The sequence below is a fragment of the Rhinopithecus roxellana genome, chromosome 13, assembly GCF_007565055.1.
Source record: "Rhinopithecus roxellana isolate Shanxi Qingling chromosome 13, ASM756505v1, whole genome shotgun sequence".
Lineage (NCBI taxonomy): Eukaryota > Metazoa > Chordata > Mammalia > Primates > Cercopithecidae > Rhinopithecus > Rhinopithecus roxellana.
In genome coordinates, this window is record NC_044561.1 from 18,709,339 (window position 1) to 18,734,971 (window position 25,633).

At 45.2% G+C, this 25,633-nt stretch overlaps 1 protein-coding gene across 4 annotated transcripts in view; it reads right to left on the bottom strand.

The window, feature by feature from the left end:
• PRR14L (proline rich 14 like) overlaps positions 1-25,467 on the bottom strand; it is a 70,357-nt gene extending 44,890 nt beyond the window's left edge. Inside the window, exons 1-2 of one of the 4 annotated variants that reach the window (XM_010360703.2) lie at positions 25,307-25,467; positions 13,437-13,961 (exon numbers count right to left, since the gene is read on the bottom strand). In XM_010360703.2, coding sequence (XP_010359005.2) covers positions 13,437-13,910 — 474 coding nt within the window. In that variant the 5' untranslated portion in view covers positions 13,911-13,961; positions 25,307-25,467. Of the gene's footprint in view, positions 1-13,436; positions 14,568-25,306 lie in introns of those variants that run through there. The other 3 variants (XM_030914670.1, XM_030914671.1, XM_030914669.1) reach the window with 3 other exon arrangements.
• Between the last annotated feature and the right edge of the window lie 166 nt (positions 25,468-25,633).

A 25,633-nucleotide genomic window follows, 5' to 3' on the forward strand; every position in this document is an offset into this window, starting at 1 on the left:
CTGGGATTACAGGCCCCCACCACCATGCCTGGCTAATTTTTGTATTTCTATTACAGACAGCATTTCACCATGTTGGCCAGGCTGGTCTTGAACTCCTGACCTCAAGTGATCTGCCTGCCTCCACCTCCCAAAGCACTAGGATTACAGGCGTGAGCCACCATGCCTGGCTGAATATTAGTTATTTTTGAGAGACTTCTTTATGACTTTGGGAAATTAGCTAGCAGTCACAAGGATCGGGCACTGAAGGAAACCTCAAATTTAATTAAGTGTAAACAATAAAAATTTCTCCTTATCTAGAATTTGAGCCTGAAAACTTTTTAAAGTTGTGACAGTAACAGAGGTGTAAAAAAATTTTTTTAGAGGCAGAGGTTGCAGTGGGCCAAGATTGTGCGCCATGTCAGCTCACTGCAACTTCTGTCTCCTGGGATCAAGCAATTCTCCTGCCTCAGCCTCCCAAGTAACTGGCGCCCACCACTATGCCTGGCTAATTTTTGTATTTTTAGTAGAGATGGGGTTTCATCATGTTGGCCAGGCTGGTCTTGAACTCCTGACCTCAGGTCATCCACCTGCCTCGGCCTCCCAAAGTGCTGGGACTACAAGCGTGATCCACCGTGCCTGGCCTAATTTTTATATTTTTAGTAGAGACAGGGTTTCACCATGTTGGCCAGGCTGGTCTCAAACTCCTGACCTCAAGTGATCTGCCCACCTCAGCCTTCCAAAGTGCTGGGATTAAAGGCATGAGCCACTGCGCCTGGCCAAGAAAATATTTATCTGTAGTTATATTTGATCCTTTCTCCCAAATGTTACTATTCTCTGCTTTTCCAGTTCTCAGGCTGAATGTTTGAGGTGTGAGAATAGATGCTATTTAAAATATTATTTCAAGTTAACACTTCATGGAAAAGCGAGAGTGACTGAGTTCTGTTCCAACCCAAGGACTCTCATCTACTAACTACATGGTGCTGACAGCTACCTTATAAGAGGCTGAAAGAATACATGGAAACCACATAAAACACCCAGCAAGACACCCAGTCAGGCCAGGGTACTCCATGAGCAGAAGCTTCCATTCTTCATGAGACTGTAGACACCTGTTATCCATCCCATTCTGTGAAAAAAGCCAATAGAGCTGTCACCGACAGATTCTGGCATGTGTGTCGAATGACTTCCATAAGCTTTTCCGAGGCTACCAGAGCCTCTGTAAAGTGACAGCACAGGTCAGTGACATACAAACTCCTACAGATCCGAAAGGTCTCTGGTGAGCTAATGCAATGAAACCTTATTGGCTCCAGCCCCAGAGGGGTTGGTGGGATTTTGCTTTGTCCCACCTGTGGCTCTAAGGTGCCCCTAGCTGGAGGCCCCAAAATACCCTGGTGGAGAGCCAAGCCCACTGTTTCGACCATGTTCCTTTTCCTCGATTAGCCACAATTCTTTTTTTCTTTCTTTTCTTTTTCTTTTTTGAGATGGAGTCTTGCTGTGTTGCCCAGGCTGGAGTGCAGTGGTGCGATCTCGGCTCACTGAAACCTCTGCCTTCTGGGTATAAGCAATTCTCCTGCCTCAGCCTCCCGAGTAGCTGGGACTACAGGCACCCGCCACCTCGCCCGGCTAGTTTTTTGTCTTTTTTAGTAGAGACGGGGTTTCACCGTGTTAGCCAGGATGGTCTTGATCTCCTGACCTCGTGATCCGCCCATCTCGGCCTCCCAAAGTGCTGGGATTACAAGCTTGAGCCATCGCGCCCGGCCGAGACAGGGTTTCACCGTTGTTGCCCAGGCTGGTCTTGAACTCCTGAGTTCAGGCAATCTGCCCGCTTTGGCCTCCCAAAGTGCTAAGATTACAGGTGTGAGCCCGGCCGATTAGCCACAATGCTTAACAGTGAAAGAGAGACTTCCCCCCTGACTTACTGACTTCTCTTAAAAGGTTCTGAGTTAAGAAAAACAAGTTATTCCTCACAGAAAGGCTGGAGACTCTACAGGGTTTGTGTTAATCTGAAATATAATCACAAATTGAATGAATCAGGGCCGGGTGCAGTGGCTCACGCCTTTAATCCCAGCACTTTGGGAGGCTGAGGTGGGTGGATCACCTGAGGTCAGGAGTTTGAGACCAGCCTGGCCAACATCATGAAACCCTGTCTCTACTAAAAATGTAAAAATTAGCTGGGCATGGTTGTGTGTGCCTGTAATCCCAGCTGCTACGGTGGGTTGAGGCAAGAGGATCACTTGAACCCTGGAGAAGGAGGTTGCAGAGAGCCGAGATCATGCCACTGCACTCCAGCCTGGGCAACAGAGAGAGAGAGAAACACTGTCTCAGAAAAAAAAAAACATTGAATGAATCAAAAATAAAAGAGTGTGGGCTGAGGTCAAATGTGAGAGACCTTCCCCAACAGCCTTACCATGGTGGTAGGCAACCTCCAGATCCAGTGGGAGCCCTGCTAGTCTGGGCTCCTGAATACAGATGAGGGCAACAGAACAGCCTACTTGGATGCAATGGATGTGTAACATGATAACCTCTGTAACGTCCCCCACCTCCTCCAAAACAGCCAATCATATGATGAACACTAGCAGAAATGTATCAGACGTAATTTCCTTTTTCTACAATATTTTATCAGCTAAATGTTCTAACTTTCAGGATTCCTAAAGTTAAGAGTCCTAGGGCCGGGGGCAGTGACTCACACCTGTAATCCCAGCACTTTGGAAGACCAAGGCGGGCGGATCACCTGAGGTCAGGAGTTCAAGACCAGACTGACCAACATGGAGAAACTCTGTCTCTAATAAAAATACAAAATTAGTTCGGCGTGGTGGCGGATGCCTGTAATCCCAGCTACTCTGGAGGCTGAGGCAGGAGAAAGGCCTGAACCCAGGAGGTGGAGGTTGCAGTGAGCCGAGATCACGCCACAGCTCCAGACTGGGTGACAGAGCGAGACTTCATCTCAAACAAACAAACAAACAAAAACAAAAAACAAACAAAAAGAAAAACGTATACTAGGCTTTTGTATGTTATAGTTAAAAGACAATTCAGATTGCGCTACTGCACTCCTGCCTGGGTGACAGAGTAGACTCCATTAAAAAAAAAAAAAAAAGACAATTCAGAACTTTTTCTGTGTCTGACTTGAACACAAATAATGTATCCTAGAAACAAAGCGTTTACAACATATTATACCCAGGTGGATCAACCATTATCGAGAAAAAGAATATGTAAAAAGTTTAACACTTTATAGCTTATATGTAAGTGCCAAAAAAAACAAACGATAAAAATCAAGCATGGTATAGAGTTCTCAATGCTAAATCATCCAGGTGGGATGTCACATGTCCATCTCTGAATATCTTTGGTGCACAGTTCTTAAACAAGACCAATCTCTTCCACATCCTGGCTAGTAACTTTTGTATGCGTGACAGATTTTGACCTTCCTCTTATGAGAGTGGAGTTCAGAACTGAATACATTCTTTCACAATTCAGCTTGGCTCTTGCAGCTGTCCCTTCCACTGTGCCTGTTCTAAGACAGTTCACTCTCCTTTACTGCCTTTCTTCTCCCCTCCCCAACAGCAGGGTGATCTTGATAAAAATCCCAAAATTATTAGTTACAAGTATTTTTTTTTTTTGAGATGAAGTCTCGCTCTGTTGCCCAGGCTGGAGTGCAGTGGCACGATCTCTACTCACTGCAAGCTCCGCCTCCCGGGTTGACACCATTCTCCTGCCTCAGCCTCTGGAGTAGCTGGGACGGCAGGCGCCCGCCACCACGCCCAGCTAATTTTTTTGGTGTGTGTATTTTAAGTAGAGATGGAGTTTCACTGTGTTAGCCAGGATGGTCTCGATCTCCTGACCTCATGATCTGCCAGCCTTGGCCTCCCAAAGTGCTGGGATTACAGGCGTGAGCTACCTTAGTTACAAGTTTTTAATACCTTTTGGATACGACCCTAAGACAGGAAATAATTATTTTTTTACTGGTTTACCTTCTCATTATTTAAATATTTCTTTCGTGATTGGAATATTTAACTTTTAAAAATATTAAGACCAGTAACAAAAGGGCAAATACCATATGATTCCACTTGAATGATGTACCTATAGTAGTCAAATTCATAGAGACAGAAAGTAGAATGGTTGTTGTCACAGATGGGGTGAGGGGAGAATGATGAGTTACAATTTAATGGCTACTGAGTTTCAGTTTGGGATGATGAAAAAAGTTCTGGAGATGGGTGGTAGTGATGGTTACACAACACTATAAATATGCCTAATGTGACTGAACTGCGTATTTCTGGGCTCACACCTGTAATCCCAGCACTTTGGGAGGCCGAGGTGGGCGGATGACCTGAGGTCGAGAGTTCCAGACCAGCCTCACCAACATGGTGAAACCGTGAAACCCCATCTCTACTAAAATACAAAATTAGCCAGGAACGGTGTCACATGCCTGTAATGCCAGCTACTCTGGAGGCTGAGGCAGGAGAATCACTTGAACTTTGGAGACGGAGGTTGCAGTGAGTCAAGATTGTGTCATTGCACTCCAGCCTGGGCAACAGAGTGAGACTGTGTCTTTGGGGGAAAAAAAAGGGCCAGGCACAGTGGCTCACTCCTCTAATGTCAGCACTCTGGGAGGCTGAGGCGGGTGGATCACGAGGTCAGGAGTTCGAGACCAGCCTGGCCAACATGGTAAAACCCCGCCTCTACTAAAAATACAAAAGTTAGCTGTGCATAGTGGCGTGTACCTGTAGTCCCAGCTACTTGGGAGGCTGAGGCAGAGAATCGCTTGAACCCAGGAGGCAGAGGTTACAGTGAGCTGAGATTGTGACACTGCACTGGGAGAACAGAATGAGATGCTGTCTTGAAAAAAAAAAATCGCCGGGCACTGTGACTCACACCTGTAATCCTAGCAACTCTGGGAGGCCAAGGCGGGCAGATCACAAGGTCAGGAGTTCAAGACCAGCCTGGCCAACATGGTGAAACCCCCATATCTACTAAAAATGCAAAAATTAGCTGGCTATGGTGGCACGTGCCTATAATCCCAGCTACTCGGGAGGCTGAAGCAGAACTGCTTGAAGCGGAACCTGGGAGGCGGATGTTGCAGTGAGCTGAGATCGCTCCACTGCACTGCAGTCTGGGCTACAGAGTGAGACTCCGGCTCAAAAAAAAAGAACACCACAGAACTGATGTTGGTTTTCCTCATGGTGTCCTACTGGGGGCAGTGTCCTATCAGGAGGCACTGTCCTATCATGGTGTTAAGGTGCCTCATTCCTGGGGGCAAACTTCCATCACCTGGTTTGGGTGGATTCTGCCAGGTTTCTCCACTGTGAAGTTACTATTCCACCTTTGTAACTAATAAATATCTTGTAGGGAAATACTTTAAGACTATGTAAACATTTGTTTCTCAAACATTTAGCCACTAGCTTTAACATCCATTAATGATTCCTGCTTGAGATAATTATTATTGCAATGGTTGCCAAACAGTGCTTTTTCTATTTCCATCATTCCATCTATATTTATTTATTTATTTATTTATTTATTTATTTATTTATTTTTGAGACGGAGTCTCGCTCTGTCGCCCAGGCTGGAGTGCAGTGGCCGGATCTCAGCTCACTGCAAGCTCCGCCTCCCGGGTTTACGCCATTCTCCTGCCTCAGCCTCCCGAGTAGCTGGGACTACAGGCGCCCGCCACCTCGCCCGACTAGTTTTTTGTATTTTTTTAGTAGAGATGGGGTTTCACCGTGTTAGCCAGGATGCTCTCGATCTCCTGACCTCGTGATCCGCCCGCCTCGGCCTCCCAAAGTGCTGGGATTACAGGCTTGAGCCACCGCGCCCGGCCCCATCTATATTTATTAACTGGAATTCTGTAAGACCTTTCTTTTCTCACTTTTAATTCAATTACAGTGAAAGGATACAAAGAAAATCAGCAAACGGGCTCATGGGTATTTGTTTTATTCTACGGGTACTATAGGTTGCTGCAAAAGTAAGTATCGAATAATTCATCACTATCATTTATTTTAAGCTCAAACCATCCCATACTTGGCCACTGGAAGCCCCTTCAAGTTAGCTGCTGTGTCCTTCTGATATATCCCCAAAATTTTCTGAGCATTTGGTCACAAATTGTTCTAGGCACATCTTGCGTTTTTACGTCTCCTGTCCTGGAACAGCCATTTCTCCAAGGAATCTTGGCTCCTTTTATTGGAAAAAAGTATTCAGAGCTAAGACTAGGTGTGCTCATTGCTACAAGGTGTCTGTCGTTACTTCTAGGCCCAATCTTATACACTCATTTATACACATATTTCCATCTCTATGTGTGTGTATTAAGAACCCCATGTTGGCCGGGCGCGGTGGCTCAAGCCTGTAATCTCAGCACTTTGGGAGGCCGAGACGGGTGGATCACAAGGTCAGGAGATCGAGACCATCCTGGCTAACATGGTGAAACCCCGTCTCTACTAAAAAATACAAAAAATCTAGCCGGGTGAGCTGGCAGGCGCCTGTAGTCCCAGCTACTCGGGAGGCTGAGATAGGAGAATGGTGTAAACCCGGGAGGCAGAGCTTGCAGTGAGCTGAGATCTGGGCACTGCATTCCAGCCTGGGCGACACAGTGAAACTCTGTCTCAAAAGAAAAAAAAAAAAAAAAAAGAACCCCATGTTAGGCCGGGCGCCGTAGCTCACGCCTGTAATCCCAACACTTTGGGAGGCCAAGGTGGCTGGATCATGAGGTCAGGAGATTAAGACCATCCTGGCTAACATGGTTTAGTAGAAACCCCGTCTCTACTAAAAATACAAAAAAATAGTTAGCCAGGCGTGGTGGTATGAGTCTGTAATCCCAGATACTTGGAAGGATGAGGCAGGAGAATTGCTTGAACAACTGGGAGGAGGTTGCAGCGAGCCAAGATCGCACCACTGCACTCCAGCCTGGGCGACAGAGTAAGACTCTGTCTCAAAAAAAAAAAAAAAAAAAAGAACCCCAAGTTCACACTAATAACTCCAATAACTGCAATTCATGGAGCTGATGTTTGGGTCCGGGTTCATGTTTGCCACCTCTCCTTTGTAATTTATTTCTCTGTGAGAAAGCTGGCTGTCATTATCCACACATATTTACTTATTTCCCCAATCCTAGAATACATATAGGCATTTTGTTTATAGGCTAAGTCCTACCCCTGTGAGAAACAAATTTACTAATATTTTCTATTTTTTTTGGGTTTAGTATTTAAGAGGATATAGTCGAATTAGTGTTTGCTAAAGTAATGTGGGCTACCCGCCTCACTGGTTTTGTTATTCATTTGTAATACAGTTAAGACTCACTTGTTATAGTTTCTATTCAGCTTTGGGCCCATGTCACATCCCTGTTGTCTAGTTAATTATTTTTCAAGTATGAAGTTAGAACTATACCAAAAGATGTACTTACAGAAGCGCCAGTTCCTCCTACCCTTTCTGTTCCATTTCCATTCCCCCATTCTTTCAGTATAGGTAATCAAATTCATTAGTTTCTGATCTATCCTTCCCATATGTACTTGTGTATAGATTTTATACAAATGAGAAGATACTTCAATATAGGCTTATTTCCTCTTCTTTCTTCCATGAAAAGGGTAACACTATAGATATTGATTTGCACTTTTTTACTTAACAGTATATCCTAGTTTACAGAAGCGAGTCAACAGAGCAGGCCTGAGAAAAGTCTGCTTGCAGGGTCAGGCTTGGTTAGCATCTGGGAACTAGAGTTTGGGAGTTTCCACCATTCCCTAAATAAGAGTGGCTCACTGTGCCTACACTATAATGTGGTTTATGCTAAACACCTGCTTTCCTTCTAGGAGTCGGAAATTTTGCCATGTGCCAGGCAGAGGATGTCCATGCAACCAGTCCCCAGTAAAATCCCTGGGCAATGACCCACTAACAAACTCCCATCGTAGACAATAGTTCATATGGGTTGTCACAATTTGTTCCTGAAGGAGGTTAAGTGTGTATGACTCCACTGGGAAAGGACTCTTGGAAGCTTGCACTGGATTTCCTCTGGACTTTGCTCTATGCCTGCTTCCCTTTTGCTGATTTTCTTTGTATCCTTTCACTGTAATAAACTGTAGCTGTGAATTTATTATTTATTATTTATTATTATTTAAATTTATTTATTAATAAACAATTAAATGCTAAGTCCTGTGAGTTTCAGCAAATCTCAAAACCTGCAGGTGGTTTTGGGGACCCCTGACACACCTGGAAATCACTCCATATCAGTATACACAGATCTTCCTCATTATTATATCTGGATAATACTCCATGTATGGACATACTTTATGTCATAATTTATTCAATCTCTCTCCTATATATGGGCATTTAGGTTGTTTCCAATATTTTGCAATTATAAACTGCTTAAAAGAACAACCTTGTGTATATGTATTATTATACTGCTAGAAGTGTATCTTTTTTTTTTTTTTTTTTGAGACAGAGTTTTGCTCTTGTCACCCAGGCTGGAGTGCAATGGTGCGATCCCGGCTCACTACAACCCTTTCTTCCGGGCTCAAGTGATTCCCCTGCCTCAACCTCCCAAAAAGCTGGGATTACAGGCACCTGCCATCACGTCCGGCTAATTTTTTCTATTTTTAGTAGAGATGGGGTTTTACCATGTTGGCCAAGCTGGTCTTGAACTCCTGACCTCAGGTGATCCACCCATTTCGTCCTCGCAAAGTGCTGGGATCACAGGCGTGAGCCACCGCGCCTGGCCTCTTTATTTTGAGACGGAGTCTCACTCTGTCACCCAGGCTGGAATGCAGTGGTGCCATCTCGGCTCACGGCAACTTCCGCCTTCCAGGACTTCTGCCTCTGGGGTTCAAGCGATTCTCCCACCTCAGCCTCCCAAGTAGCCTGGATTACAGCCATGCATCACTGCGCCCAGCTAATTTTTGTATCTTAGTAGAGACAGGGCTTCACCATGTTGCCCAGGCTGGTCTCAAACTCTTGATCTCTGGTGATCCACCCGCCTCAGCCTCCCAAAGTGGTGGGATTATAGGCCTAGAAGTGTATCTTTTAAGGCAGGTTTCCTTGAAGTGCTGGGTCAACAGGTCAAGGCAAGAGCAGTTTTGTTAAATGTTGCCAAATTCTTCCTCAGAAAGGTTGTATCAGTTTGCGTTCCCACCAGCAATGTATTAGAATGTCTGTTTCCTCATAGCCTCCCTAACCAGACACGTTGTCATACATTTTCATTTTCACCCATCTGATAGTCAAAAAGTGATACCCTTAGATCAAACGGAAAAAAGTGGTATCTCTGGTTAACTTTGCATTTCTCTAATTACATGAGGCTGACCATCTCTTAATGTTTAATCACCACACACACAAACACATGCACAGTTCATTATCAAGTCTTCTCATTTTTCTTTTTCTTTTCTTTTTTTTTTTGCGAGGGAGTCTTGCTCTGTCGTCAGGCTGGAGTGCAGTGGCACAATCTCAGCTCACTGCAACCTCCGCCTCCTGGGTTCAAGCAATTCTCCTGCCTCAGCCTCCTGAATAGCTGGGACTAAAGGCGTGCACCACCATGCCCAGCTAATTTTTGTATTTTTAGTAAAGACGGGGTTTTACATGTTGGCCAAGATGGTCTCAATCTCTTGACCTCATCATCTGCCCACCTCAGCCTCCCAAAGTACTGGGATTATAGGCGTGAGCCACCATGCCTGGCCAAAGTCTTCTCAGTTTTCTATTGGGCTTTGGTTCTTCATTCCTCAATTTAAGAGTTCTTCATATATTACAGATATAGACCCTTTATCTCTGATACACATTGCAAATATGTTCTCTCAATTTGTCCGTTGTCTTCTGACTGTGGGATATTTTGCCAATCTAGCAAGAGCTCTCATAAATTGAGATCAGGGGATGCCCGAGGTTTGCAAATCTGAAATGTTATGCAAATGGTATGTCTGTTTTTCTGAAAGGTCTGCAGTGTTCAGATTTCCAAAGGGTCCTGTGACCTGAGAGTGATTAGGAGCTGCTGCTGCCCCACATCTTCCACTGGCCTAACTGTGCCCCACAGGACCACTCCTGCTGAATGACCTCTAAATTGTTGAAGGCATCTCTCACGTCTCTTGACTGTTCTCTTTCACAAATTAGACACCCAATGACCTGGCTTCCAGACGCATATTTTCAGGTTGTGTCATTAGTGTGAACACTTATCCATGAATGCACTCCTGGTTTTTTATACCTCTCACATACATGACAACAACAGGAGAGTATAATACTCTAGCTGTGGCCTGACCAGCACATAAAGGAGCACGACCACCACTTCTCAGTCCAGATAACATATTTCCCTTAATTATTTTAAGAGCAAATTGGCTTTTCCTGGTAAAAAGTCAATTCTAATTGACCTGCTAAAACATGCAGGTCTTCCGTTTCCCCTTTCCCCGTAAGTACTTCTGTTTCTTTTCACTTGTGGAGATCACTTTTTGAAACCAACTACAAAATGTTAACATTTATATCAATTAAATTTCATTCTGCTTTATACAATTCAAAATGGAATATACACCTGGTGGAGCTAGGAGGGAGAAAGGGATGATTTTAAAAAACAACAGGGAGGCCGGGCGCAGTGGCTCACGCCTGTAATCGCAGCACTTTGGGAAGCCGAGGTGGGCAGATCACAAGGTCAGGAGATCGAGACCATCCTGGCTAACAGGGTGAAACCCTGTTTCTACTAAAAAAATACAAAAAATTAGCTGAGTGTGGTGGCGGGCGTCTGTAGTCCCAGCTACTCGGGAGGCTGAGGCAGGAGAATGGCATGAACCTGGGAGGTGGAGCTTGCAGTGAGCCAAGACTGCACCACTGCACTACAGCCTGGGTGACAGAGCAAGACTCCGTCTCCAAAAAAAAAAAAAGAACAGGGAGATAGTAATCTAGTAATCTAGTTCTTAGGTTGGTTGTTATGTAAGTATGTGTATGTATATGTATATATATACAAATACATATATGCATGTGTGTTCGTTATACTTTATGCATATTACACATGCTTTTATATCAAATAATACATTAAGAAACTTTTCTCTCCTGAAGTGGCAGGTCCCTAAATTGGGGAAAAAAAAAGAAAAGAAACTTTTCTTAAGACTCAGCCCACCACATTAAGAAGTAACACAATAGGAACTTTGGAATCCTTAGTCTTTTACCTATTTAACTGTATTTTTAAAAGACAGGGCATCAGCCGGGTGCGGTGGCTCACCCTGTAATCCCAGCACTTTGGGAAGCTGAGGCAGGTGGATCACCTGAGGTCAGGAGTTCAACACCAGCCTGACCAACATGGTGAAACCCTGTCTCTACTAAAAAAATTTTAAAAAAATTAGCTGGGCATGGTGGCGGGTCCCTGAGTCCCAGCTACTCGGGAGGGTGAGGCAGGAGAATGGCGTGAACCTGGGAGGTGGAGCTTGCTGTGAGCTGAGATCGCACCATTGCACTCCAGCCTGGGCAACAAGAGCGAAACTCCATCTCAAAACAAAACAAAACAAAACAAAACAAAACAAAACAAAAGATAGGGCATCACAGCGTAAACTCAAATATCACGTTTAAATGTTACTTAATGCTTCATTCATTCCTAATCATAGTCACTGTATGAAGCCTACTAACAACAATTAACTGCCCTTTATCTTGTGTAAAGAAATGATGTATGTTATCAAGAGCAGGATGAGAGCGTAGCCCAGGCAGCCCAAAGAATATGAACTTGTTGGCGGTTTAGAGCAGGGGTTGGCAAATCACAGCCCTCAGGCCAGCAGCCTGTGCTAATAAATAAAGTTTTATTGGAATACAGTCACTTTCATTCATTTATGTATTGCTTCTGCCCACTTTATGCTACAATGGCAAAGCTGAGTTGTTCCAAAAGAGACCACATATGGCCTGGCATGGTGGCTCATGCTTGTAATCCCAGCACATTGGGAGGCTGAGGTGAGTGGATCACAGGTCAGGAGTTCAAAACCAGCCTGGTCAACATAGTGAAACTCTGTCTCTACTAAAAATACAAAAAAATTAGCCAGGCGTGGTGGCCGGCGCCTGAAATCCCAGCAACTCAGGAGGCTGAGGCAGGAGAATTGCTTGATCCCAGGAGGCGAAGGTTGCAGTGAGGCAAGATCACACCACCGCAATCTGGCCTGGGAGACAGTGCAAGACTCCATCTCAAAAAAAAACAAAAAACAAAAAAGGAGACCACATGACCTGCAAAGCCTAAAAGATTTACTATGTGGCCCCGACAGAAAAAGTTTGCTGACCCCTGGCTTAGAAAACAATCTAGTGGAGAGAGTCCGCTGGGCAGGTACATTCCTTTAAGAATCTGGAAAGCCCGAACGGGGGTGGTGGCTCATGCCTGTACTCAGCATTTTGGGAGGCTGAGATGGTTGGATCACTTGAGGTCAGGGGTTCTAGACCAGCCTGGTTAACATGGTGAAGCCCCATCTCTACTAAAACTACAAAAATTAGCCAGGCGTGGTGGTAGGTGCCTATAATCCCAGCTACTCAGGAAGCTGAGGCAGGAGAATCACTTAAACCCGGGAGGCAGAGGTTGCAGTGAGCCGAGATCTAACCACTGCACTCCAGCCAGGGCGACAGAGCAAGACTCTGTCTCAAAAAACAGAAAAAAGAATTTGGAGGGCCCAGCTCAGCGGCTCACGCCTGTAATCCCAGCGCTTTGAGAAGCCGAGGTGCGAGGATTGCTTGAGCCGAGGAATTTGAGACCAGCCTAGGTAACATACTAAGACTCTGTCTCTATTTAAAAAAAAAAAAAAAAAAAGGTTGACACCATCACACTATCATAGCTCACTATTAGTCTCAACTAACCAATTTCTCTGGGTATAAATTAAAGCGCACATCGGCTGCTCATGGTGGCTCACGCCTGTAATCCCACCACTTTAGAAGGCTGAGGTGCGTGGATAACTTAAGTCAGGAGTTCGAGACCAGCCTGGCCACCATGACGAAACCCCATCTCTACTAAAAATGCAAAACAATTAGCTGGGCATGGTGGCTCATGCCATAATCACAGCTATTTGGGAGGCTGAGGCAAGAGAATCGCTTGAAACTGGGAGGCAGAGGTTGCAGTGAGCCAAGATCGTTCCACTGCACTCCAGCCTGGGCGACAGAACGAGACTTTTTTCTTTTTTTTTTTTTTTAAAAAAAGGCCTCCTTTCAAAGGTTTCTCTGTAATACTTCACTCCAACCTACCAAAACATAAGGACTAAGTATATCTATATCATTTCTTAACATCAAATGCTGAAATACCACGATTTTCACAGACTCAATATTTCATATACAGTTGCTGCTTCAGAGAAGTGACACTTTTTTACTAAGCACTTCCTCTCTTCAAGTGTCTGATATGACACAAATTTTTTTTTAAAAGATCATCAAAACAAAGTTAACTTCAAAATCAACATTTCGGAAATGTTGCAAGAATAAATCATAAGCTAACCATCAGCATCTGTATTTTATCAAGAGAAAGCTGTCATTCACACTCAACTCTTCTGAATGGAGATTTCATTTCTTACCTGACTTGGGCTAATCTTTTCTTCAGTAGCTGTGGAATGTTGATGTGGATCTTCCTTTGCTCCCTCAGAAGGTTCTCTTACAATTTCCGCCTGGCCCCCTGGATCTCTGAAGACCTTTGGCTCCATGCTCTTGCTTCTCTTTGCCCTATCCAAGATCCCAGATGCCACAGAATCTCCTGCTGTGGAGTCCACTAACCCACATCGCCCAGGCTCACTCCCAGGATCCAAGGTCTCATAGGTTTCTTCACAACAACTCTCCACACGAGTCCTCTGCAGCTCCAAGGGCAATGCCCTACTCTGACTTAAAAGAGGGCTTGAGGCTCCAGGTTTTACATTTGGAATCACACTTGGCTCAGGGTCAGCATGAAGCTCTCTGGAGACACTTACTGGGAGTTCAGAGTATAATTCCTGTACCACAGCAGACATGGAGGAATCAAGGGGAACTGGCTGAGTCTCTACTCCAGATGACAGCATTAGGGCAGATGCAGATTATGGAGTCAAGTCTTTTATATCAAACGATTCCCCCTGATACAAATCACAGGAAGGGATAGAAGTTTAAAACCTTGATAGGTTAGAAGAAGGCTGCCTCAGTTCCAACCGGCTACAATGAAGAAAATAAGTTCTACTTTAAATGCTAGCATCATCTGGCACCAAAAATTTCTCCTTGATGAATTTGTAGAAAAATAAATACCTTAACCTTTAATAGGCATTTGACTAATCTCAATTCAAATACTGTCTTATGAACAATTCTTAACTTAAATGTGAAGGGCCAGCCAATGTAGATGAGAATAAGACATCCAAGGATAGACCTGATGTAAATTAGAAAATAAAGACGGTTTTCTGTTTGTTTTCATGGGCATGAACCTTACCTCTTTTGTTCACTGCTATATCCCCATGCCATCCCATAGCACATACTCAGCAAATATTTGTTGAACATACACTGAGGGACTCTGGAAAATTTCATATACTGACTTTTCCTTTTTGAGGGAGGATAGGATCAAGTGGGATTCCATTCCTTTACTGCTTACTAAATACTTGAGCTCTCTCTACCCAGCCTAGCACGAGAAACTACTAAACCAGCTCGTTAGCAGAAGCCTTCCATATTTTTTTTTTTTTTTTTTTTTTTTTTTTTTGAGACGGAGTCTCGCTCTGCCGCCCAGGCTGGAGTGCTGTGGCCGCATCTTAGCTCACTGCAAGCTCCGCCTCCCGGGTTCTCACCATTCTCCTGCCTCAGCCTCCCGAGTAGCTGGGACTACAGGCACCGCCACCTCGCCCGGCTAATTTTTTGTATTTTTTAGTAGAGACAGGGTTTCACCGTGTTAGCCAGGATGGTCTCGATCTCCTGACCTCGTGATCCGCCCATCTTGGCCTCCCAAAGTGCTGGGATTACAGGCTTGAGCCACCGCGCCCGGCCCCTTCCTGATTTTTATCCTGCATCTTCAGATTTTCCAAGTGTTTTCCACAGTCATCACTCATTTGATTCTCTTAACAACCCTTTGAGCTAAGTAGGGCAGCTATCAGCTTCTTGTTATAGATCCTAACACCACACCTGAGGAGGTTAAATATGACCTGCCTAAAATATTACATGGTTGTCTGAGAGAATGGAGGCGAAGGTGTACCAAGAAAGAGCTTCCACTGTGTTCGTAATGTTTCATTTCTTACATTGAATGTTAGCAACAGGTTATTTGCTGAAACACTTATATCTAAGCAGTTTGTAACACTACACTATCCAAGTAGTTAAAACACACACATACTTAGGGCCAGGGGTTCTTGGCTTGTAACTTTTCCAGTTTAGTGTACCAAACATGCAGTTTTCACAACAACAAAATCCACTTTCACCGTTCTGATTAGTCTGAATGTTTACAGGCCTTGAAATAAATCTTGCCTAAGTACGTGGAAAAAAAACTCTGCTTTGACCTGACCAAGGCAAAAATTGGTTAGCCAGATAAGATACTTCAAGCTTTCATTTCTTTTTAGACAGGATCTTGCTCTGTAACCCAGGCTAGAGTACCGTGGTGCAATCATTCCTCATTGCAGTCTCCCTCTCCCAGACTCAAGTGATCCTCCTGCCTCAGCCTCCTGTAGCTGGGACAGGTGCACATCACCACAACTGGCTAATTTTTTTATTTTTTTGAGACGGAGTCTCGCTCTGTCGCCTAGGCTGGAGTGCAGTGGCATGATCTTGGCTCACTGCAATCTCCGCTTCCCGGGTTCAAGTGATTCTTCTGCCTCAGCCTCCGGAGTAGCTGGGACTACAGGCGTGTGCCACCACACCCGGCTAATTTTTGTATTTTTAGTAGAGACAAGGTTTCACCACGTCGGCCAGGTTGGTCTTGAACTCCTGACCTCATAATCTGCCCACCTCGCCTTCCAAAGTGCTGGGATTATAGGCATGAGCCACCGTGCCTGGCAACACCTGGCTAGTTTATTTTTTTTTTGGTGGAGACAAGTTTTGATACGTTATCCAGGATGGTTTCCAACTACTGAGCTCAAGCAATCCTCCTGCCTTCGCCTCGCAAAGTGCTGGGATTATAGGCACGAGTCACCATGCCTGACCCACACTTTCATTCTTGATGCTTTCCCTAACCCTAAACAAAAGGAGAGAAAAGATGAATTTTAATGAACTTTCTTAAAGGTAAAAGAGCGTAACGTTATAATACTAACTTAAATACCAGAAGTGATAAGAACTCAGATTGCTGTTACATGATGTTTAGGTAACACAGAAAGGCAAATTTAAAAAATTAAATCCAAAACATTAGGCCGGGCGCAGTGGCTCACACCTGTAATCCCAGCATTTTGGGAGGCTGAGGCAGGCAGATCGCTTGAAGTCAGGAGTTCGAGAACAGCCTGATCAATATGGTGAAATCCAGTCTCTACTAAAAATACCAAAATTAGCTGGGCATGGTGGCAGGCTCCCGTAATCCCAGCTACTTGGGAGGTTGAGGCACGAGAATCACTTGAACCCAGGAGGTGGAGGATGCAGCGAGCCAAGATCACGCTACTGCACTCCAGCCTGGGCAACAAAGCAAGACTCCCATCTCAAAGAAAAAAATGAACAAGCAACAAAACAAAACATTACCAAGAGATAAACTGTGTGTATAGGCCAAGAACGAGAATCAAATGAGATTCTGGATGTGAAAAGCTTTCATAAACAGTGCTGTAAGGCTGGGTGCGGTGGCTCATGCCTATAATCCCTGCACTTTGGGAGGCCCAGGCAGGCAGATCACCTGAGGTCAGGAGTTAGAGACCAACCTGGCCAACATGATGAAACCCCGTCTCTACTAAAAATAAAATTAGCTGGGCACGACGGCAGGCGCCTGTAGTCCCAGCTACTCGGGAGGCTGAGGCAGGAGAATTATTTGAACCCAGGAGACGGAGGTTGCAGTGAGCCAAGATCGTACCACTGCACTCCAGCCTGGGTGACAGAGCCAGACTCTGTCTCAAAAACAGTGCTGAGAGAAATGTATCCCTTTTAGATCTAGAATCTTCCCCTTTCTCGTTTATTTCCAGATAAAGATCTTTCTAGGGGCACTTCAGATTTTAGGCCATTTGTGTGTGTGTGTGTGTGTGTGTGTGTGTGTGTGTGTGTGTGTAAGGTGGGGGATGGGGGAGGTTAGTAGAGATAATGTGGAGTTGCTATTTGATGCCAAAAATAAGTAGGAAGTACTCAATTTTAATTTGGTTCAGTTTTCCTTTCCCAACAACATACACAGTCCATTTTTCAGCTGTCACAGCACATACAGATTTGAAGAGTAAATGCAGGAAAAGATACGGCAAAAGAGCAGATTTTTCAAAGGAGATGGCCTCCTTGGGTCTCTGCCATCTTATGCATCTGACCCTGCCTACCACAGAGACATGGGTGTTCTTAAAACTTAATCCTTGATTCCTCCCTTTTTAGTCTTCACTTTCTTGATAACCTCATCTTTTTCTGCAGCCTCTGTGATGAGGATGACTCAAAACTCTTCCTTTTTTTCTTTTTTGGGATGGAGTCTTGCTCTGTCGCCCAGACTGGATGGAGTGCGGTGGTGACAACTCGGCTCACTGCAATCTCTGCCTCCCAGGTTCAAGGATTATCCTGCCTCTGTCTCCTGAATAGCTGGGATTACAGGCATGTGCCATCATGCCTGGCTAATTTTTGTATTTTTAGTAGAGATGGGGTTTCACCATGTTGGCCAGGCTGGTCTTGAACTCCTGACCTCAAGTAATCCACCCGCCTCGGCCTCCCAAAGTGCTGGGATTAAGGGTGTGAGCCACTGCACCTGGCCTAAAACTCTTCCTTTAAGCACAGAGTTACCATAGACTCAGCAATTTCCCTCATAGGTATATATGCACAAACATACGTCCACATAAAAATTTGTACACAAATGCCTTTAGCAGCACTACTCACAATAGTCAAAAAGTAGAAACAATCCAAATATCCATCAACTGATGAATGCATAAACAAAATGTGGTATAGCCATACAATAGAATATTATTCAGCCATAAAAAGGAATGGAGAAATAATATATGTTACAACACAAATGAACCTTAAAGACATTATGCTAAGTGAAAGAAGCCAGTCGCAGAAGATCACATATTACAAGATCCCCTGCATAGGAATGTCTAGAATAGGCAAATCTTACTACGAACCCAGCTATTAAGAAGGGAAGATCACACCCATGGGAGGCCAAGGTGGGCGAATCACGAGGTCAGGAGTTGGGAGACCATCCTGGGTAATACGGTGATACCCCATCTCTACTAAAAATACAAAAAATTAGCTGGGCATGGTGGCACGTGCCTGTAGTCCCAGCTGCTCTGGAGGCTGAGGCAGGAGAATCGCTTGAACCCGGGAGGTAGAGGTTGCAGTGAGCCAAGACTGTGCCACTGCACTCCAGCCTGGGAGACAAGAGCGAACTCTGTCCAAAAGGCTGGGATTTTTGGAGAAATCAGGAGTGGACAGCTGATGGACACAGAGTTTCTTTTTCGAGTAATAAAAATTTTCTAAAGTCGATTACGGTGATGGCTGTAGAACTCTGCGACTATATCAAAAACCACTGACTGGTACAATTTAAATCAGTCAATTGTCTGGCATACGAATTAAATCTTAACAAAAATGATTTCTTTTAAAAAAGAAACCTGACCGGAAGCAGTGGCTCACACCTGTAATCCCAGCACTTTGGGAGGTCGAGGTGGGTGGATCACCCGAGGTCAGGAGTTCCAGACCAGAATGGCCAACAAGGTGAAACCCTGTCTCTACTAAAAATCCAAAAAATTAGCTGGGCGTGTTGGCGAACACCTGTAATCCCAGCTACTTGGGAGGCTGACGCAGGAGAATCGCTTGAACCTGGAAGGCAGAGGTTGCAGGGACCTGAGATGGGGCCACTACATTCCAGACTGAGTGAGACCCTGTCTCAAAAAAAAGGGAAACTGACCCTGACCCCAACCTCTTTCTCAATTCCTAACCTACATTTCACTTGCAAGAATGGCACCCCCAAAACTTACCATGTTTTTTTTTTTTTGAGACAGAGTCTGGCTCTGTCGCCCAGGCTGGAGTGCAGTGGCCAGATCTCAGCTCACTGCAAGCTCCGCCTCCCAGGTTCACGCCATTCTCCGGCCTCAGCCTCCCAAGTAGCTGGGACTACAGGCGCCCGCCACCTCGCCCGGCTAGTTTTTTGTATTTTTTAGTAGAGACAGGGTTTCACCGTGTTAACCAGGATGGTCTCGAACTCCTGACCTCGTGATCCACCCGTCTCGGCCTCCCAAAGTGCTGGGATTACAGGCTTGAGCCACCGCGCCCGGCCAAAAACTTACCATGTTTAAAACACAATTTATTCAATCTATTGAATAATTGAGTCTTTCTACATGCAAACAGCTTTGAGAAACAAGGATAAATAATATGCTCCCAGTAAACTTACATGCTCATTCCTTCTTTCTTTCTTTTTTTTAAAAAAAGAGTCAGGGTCTTGCTGTGTCACCCAGGCTGGAGTGTGGTGGTGCAATCATAGCTCACTACAACCTTGAACTCGTGGGCTCAAGCAATCCTTCCGCCTCAGCATGCCTGGCTAATTTGTTGTTGATGTTGTTGTTTTTGAGAAGGAGTTTCCCTCTTGTTGCCCAGATGGGAGTGCAACACTGAGATCTCTGCTCACCACAATCTCCACCTCCTGGGTTCAAGCGATTCTCCTGCCCCAGCCTCCCGAGTAGCTGGGATTACAGGCATTCGCCACCACGCCCAGCTAATTTTGTATTTTCAGTAGAGACGGGGTTTCTCCATGTTGGTCAGGCTGATCTCAAACTCCTGACCTCAAGTGATCAGCCTGCCTTGGCCTCCCAAACTGCTGGGATTACAGGCGTGAGCCACTGCGCCTGGCCTGATTTTTTTATTTTTGTAGATAATTTTGTAGGTCTTGTTATGTTGCCCAGGCTGGTCTCAAACTCCTGGGTTCAAGCAATCCTCCCACCTCAGCCTCCCAAAAGTGCTGAAATTATGAGCATGAGCCACTATGACTAGCCACATGCTTATTCTTAATCCTGTTGCTTCTCAGAAAACGCACCATCATTATTCTGGAGCTCAGATTTGAATGAATCCCCAGCCATAACCATATCTGACTTCCCCTCACCATTCAATCAGCACTTGCAGCCTGTGGACTCAACTCCCTGCAGTGTTTCTAGTAAATTCTACTCCCTTCCATCCCCAAGGTTCTAGCTCAACATTTTGTTCCAAATGTTGCTCCACATAGGGTCATGCACAAATACAGGTTTACTAAACAGATCTTTATCATAAAGAGTCAATACTGACAATCGCATAAAATGGTCATCTCTTGATACTCCTGTTTGAACCAAATTCTAAGAATTTTCAACCTGTAAAACAACTAGCCACACTGGCTAGAGAAGCAAAACAGACACCCCCTCCTTTTTCTCCTGGACTAATTCTGGGTCCCCAAATTTCTGAGCAGAATTGCAGATCCATTACCAAGAACAGCGAGAACATTCAGAAGTGAGGTGATATTTAGAGGCAAGCCTAGAGTGGCAGGTTAAACTTATTTTCAGCTCAGTAGCTCACACCATCTATCAAAGTATTGATAATGCTACAAGGCTGCAGTAACAGAACCCGATTTTGAGAAGACATTCAAGTTCTTTAAAACTAAATTTCTGAATGTAATGGAGCAATCTAAAAGGATGATGTAAAAATATACCTCTACAGCGAGACTTGGTGGCTCATGCCTGTAATACCAGCAGTTTGGGAGGCTGAGGCAGGCAGATCACTTGAGGTCAAGAGTTCAAGACCAGCCTGACCAACACGGTGAAACCCTATCTCTACTAAAAAATGCAAAAATTAGCCGGGCATGGTGGCAGGAGCCTGTAATCTCAGCTACTTGGGAGGGTAAGGCACAAGAATCCCTGGAACCTGGGAGGCGGAGGTTGCAGTGAGCAGAGATCACGACACTGTGCTTTAGCCTGGGCAACAGAGGGAGACTCAGTCTCAAAACAAACAAAACAAAACAAAACAACAACAACAAAAATATATATATATATGTATATGGCAAATATCACAGTGTCACCTTGGACAAAAGCATCACCAATGACTTATCTGCATGTTGAACTTAATTTCAAACTAAGGACTCAAGCAATCCTCCTGCCTCAGCCTCCTAAGCAGCCAGGACTACAGGTGCGAGGCAGTGAACCCAGCAAATACTTTTATTTTTTGTAGAGACAGGGTCTCACTACATTGCCCAGGCTGGTCTTGAGCTCCTGGCCTCAAGTGATTCTCCCACCTCGGCCTCCCAGAGTGGGCTGCTGCACCCAGCCTTGTACTTAAGTTTTCCAAACAGTGAGTATATATTACTTATGTTAAAATGTCTAACCATTATTTCTCAAGATCTAAATGCACAGCAATAAAAACAGCTGGTAAGTTTTTATCCCTTTGTTTTATCAGTATTTTTCCAGCTGTCAGCTCTCTGCCATAACCATCAATGTTTTTACATTAAAGTGTTAAGTGTGAAGTGAAAGGGAAGAGTGAGTAACCCATGCTTATAAAATGTAGACAGGGATTTACAGCTTAATCTTTGCTAATGACTTATATCGACCTATTGGGTGAGGATACCAGATGATTACCTAGTTTGAGGTATAGGCAAAAAATAAACCATAGATTTATGAACAACTCTTGACAGCTGCTACTGGCTTGTCTTTATCACAACACAAATAAGTACTGTATTAGATTGTGTAGGGAATGGGTTTATTCCCAAAAAGTGACTAATACAGGAAGCATGAAAATTATTATTATTCCAGTAAAACTAGAAATTATTTTATGTTGAGGACAATTATTTCATGCTCTTTTTTTTTTTTTTTTGAGACGGAGTCTCGCTCTGTCACCCAGGCTGGAGTGCTGTGGCCGGATCTCAGCTCACTGCAAGCTCCGCCTCCCGGGTTCTCACCATTCTCTGCCTCAGCCTCCTGAGTAGCTGGGACCACAGGCGCCCGTCACCTCGCCCGGCTAGTTTTTTGTATTTTTTAGTAGAGACGGGGTTTCACCGTGTTAGCCAAGATGGTCTCGATCTCCTGACCTCGTGATCCACCCGTCTCGGCCTCCCAAAGTGCTGGGATTACAGGATTACAGGCTTGAGCCACCGCGCCCGGCCTTCATGCTCTTTCTTTGCAAATGCACAAATACTTCTCCCAGCACTTTTTTTTTTTTTTTTTTTTTTTTTTGAGACAGAGTCTCGCTGTTGCCCATGTTGGAGTGCAGCGGTGCGATCTTGGCTCACTGCAAGCTCTGCCTCCTGGGTTCACGCCATTCTCCTACCTCAGTGTCCCAAGTATAACTGCAGCCTCTGGTGCCTGCCACCATGGCCAGCTAATTTTTTGTTTGTTTGTTTTTTGTATTTTTAGTAGAGATGGGGTTTGACCGTGTTAGCCAGGATGGTCTCCATCTCCTGACCTCATGATCCGCCCGCCTCAGCCTCCCAAAGTGCTGGGATTACAGGCGTGAGCCACTGCGCCTGGCCCTCTCCCAGCAGCCTTTTTTTTTTTTTTTTTTTGAGACAGAGTCTTGCTATATTGCCCAGGCTGAAGTGCAATGGCACGATTTTGGCTCATGCAACCTCTGCCTCGCAGGTTCAAGCGATTCTGCCTCAGCCTCCTGAGTAGCTGGGATTACAGGTGCCCACCACCACGCCCGGCTAATTTTTTGTATTTTTAGTAGAGATGGGGTTTCACTGTGTTAGCTAGGATGGTCTTGATCTCCTGACCTCGTGATCTGCCCGCCTCAGCCTCCCAAAGTGCTGGGATTATCAGCGTGAGCCATTGCGCCGGCCTAACTGCTGGTCTCTTCAGCAGGAAGCCAGGGTCCCTTATCCTGCTACCATATACTAGCTGCTGAGTCTTGAGTGTGTTAAGTGAAAGTTAAGTGAACTTTCCCGGGCTTGTTTTTCACGTATTCATCAAAATAAGTTCAAAGGGTCCTGTCACCCATAAAAATCCCAAGACTCCACAGAATAACTTTTCTATTTCCCTTTGTTACAGAAAAGCACACCTACAGACACCAACAATGGTGATATAGAGCTCTCACTAATCCCCTTTGCAATTACTCCAGGGCATTTGAGGTAATTTAAGAACACTTTACATATAAAAAAAGATGGTAAGCTTTCCTTTAGCGTGCTTTCAGGTAATTTGGCAGTGCTAATTCCTATCCCACCAAAAAAACAAAAACAGGAAAACAAACCTACCAGTGAAGGATTAACATTGCTGCTCTCAATCTCATCAGAATACATTTTACAACACTAAAAACCTGACAAAGTGGCAACTTTTAGTCATTCAAACACTCCCCAAAAGTTCTAGAGGTCGAAAATTTACAACAAGCAAAAAATAAGAAAGAAAGAAAAAAAAAACACAAAGAAAACAGAACCTAATACCGTGTGCCCCAACAATGCCGAATCTGAAAGTCTCCCCTTCCTTTAATTCCAAAGCAAAGGGGCTGTTAATAACACTAGGCACTGCCATGCTTGCTTCAGGCAACAATACTCAAAATAATCACCAGGCCCTCAGAAGCTCGCAATACTCTTTTCACCTTGAGAAAGGGGCTTTCTTTTCCAAAGATTCAGACATTGTAGTCATTCCCTCCATGAGGGAATTTGGAGAATGGGCCTCTTCTTGAGAAAGAGAAAGAAGAGTCTTTTAATAAAATCCCAAGACAAACTGAAAGTGAGGCAGGGAAGTTCAAACACTAAACAGGGCCAAGCGCTTCAACGAGGAGCGTGCAGAAAATCTCAAAAGCATCAAGGACTATTTCCCATTTTCTCCCTTTAATAACACCCAGAAAAAGGATCCCTCTGTCTCCACATAAGGAGTGAAACCGTGGAAATGCTCCTGATTTCTACTGACAGAGGCTTCCTGTATAAAAGATTTTCATATCGTTTACAAAGGAAAAGGAGAAAAGAAACAATCTGTGTCATTCTGGATATATAAGAGGGAAGAGATGTCTCCTCAAAGGTATAGAGTCTTCATTTTCTTGGGAGAGCAAAAGAAAGGAAGAACTTGGAATCGCCCACTTGGGGGGTGGGAAGGACGTGCAGACGGAATATTTTTTGTCACTACAGTAAGTCAGGGAGTGGGAGAGGACATCTCTAACCAGTCAGGAAGAAGTGATACCTTCTGTGGACAAAGGAAGGGCTGGCTTCTGACATCAGGTCTCCCTTTCTCTTAAGAGGACAGATCTGTTTCCAAAAGCTAAGTCTTTTTTTCTTGATTATTTTCAGTGATGCCCTCTTTGTTAATTTGGGGGAGTATTGTACAGTAGGATCTAAGGGGACTGGAAATGTCTCTTTCTCTAACCCCTAAGTGGGAGGGAGTCTTCTACTCCAGTGAGAAAGGATGCTCGAACACTTGTGATGGGGGTTGGGAGGGTCACGCATGGAAAAATATGCTTCTCTGTGCAAGATATTAATTTTCTTTTTTAACAGATTAAGTAATAGTAACAGCAACAGCTTACCAAAAGCTTACTATGTAACTAGTATTTACACAAATGCTCCCTTAGCCCGCATGACAATTTTAAGAAAACAGAACCTAAATTGGAGATGGACTTAGATTGAGACAAGTTAAACAAATAGTCAAGGTCACAAAGATGTTAAGTGAGAGACTCAGGTTTGTGACTATCACACTCCAAAAGCCATGCTCTTAATTGTGCAAGGGAAAGGAGCTCACTGCACACCAAGAGGCTTAAAGGGAAGAAGAGAAGCGAGGCTCCCTCTGCGGACATCGCGATGGGAGAGGGAGAAAGGTTGACTTCTGATACCATAAATTTTCAGGGTCTTCCTCTCCGTATTTTGGGGTACACGTGAAAAATAAAGGAGGAAGGTAAGTCTCTTTCTTACTGGGAAGAAAGATCCCCTCTGTCACTTTCAGGCAAGTTGAGACTCACTCTTCACCTGGGGAACGCTGACCAAAGTTGGGGGAAAGGTCTCATTTAGGGGTTATCTCTTACTCCTCCTCAGGATAAGTTCAGAATCCCCCTCGAACCCCGGGAGTGGGTCTCCCTCTGCTGACCAACGGATGAGCGCTAAGAAAGAGCGTACGCCTCCGATAAGGGGCGTCGTCCTCTGCGAGGAGATAAGTTGGGGGATCCCTGTCGTATCGAGGTTGAAGAGGAGTCTCTCTCCCGCGTCGGAGCCATGACTTGGAGAAGCCGCTTTTCTCTCTAGCGACGCGGGGCCTGGTCTCCTCCCTCTCCCTGGGTCGTTCCGCCGCCCACAGGGCAGCCTTGGTTCCTTTCCGCGCCCCAAGAGGGCGGGAGACCCGGACTCCCCTTTAGCCAGCACCACCCGGCGGAGGGTCCCTTTAGGGCGGAGTGGGGCGGGGCGGCTACGCCCGAAGCCTTCCAGTCCCCGGCCTCTTACCCTGAGACCTGCTCCGCGGCCCGCGCTTGCCCAGCCAGCTCAGCCTCTGCAGCTGCAGCCCAGTCGTCGCCAAGTCTACCTGAGCCTACGGAACCCACAGAGCCCGGGGGCGCTCCGGCCGCCGCCACCTCTTCGTCTCTATGGTCCCCCTGCACTTCCTCATCCGGGGCCCGAGCCAGCCATGCGGACTCGCCCAAATCCCGCCCCCGCACCGCGCGCGCGCACTCCAAGGGGAGGCTCTTCCTGCTTCTGACCTCCCGCCCTCTGCTAACCCCAGCCTCCCTCAACCCCGCCCCTGCGACTCAAATTCTTAAAGGCAAGCACAAC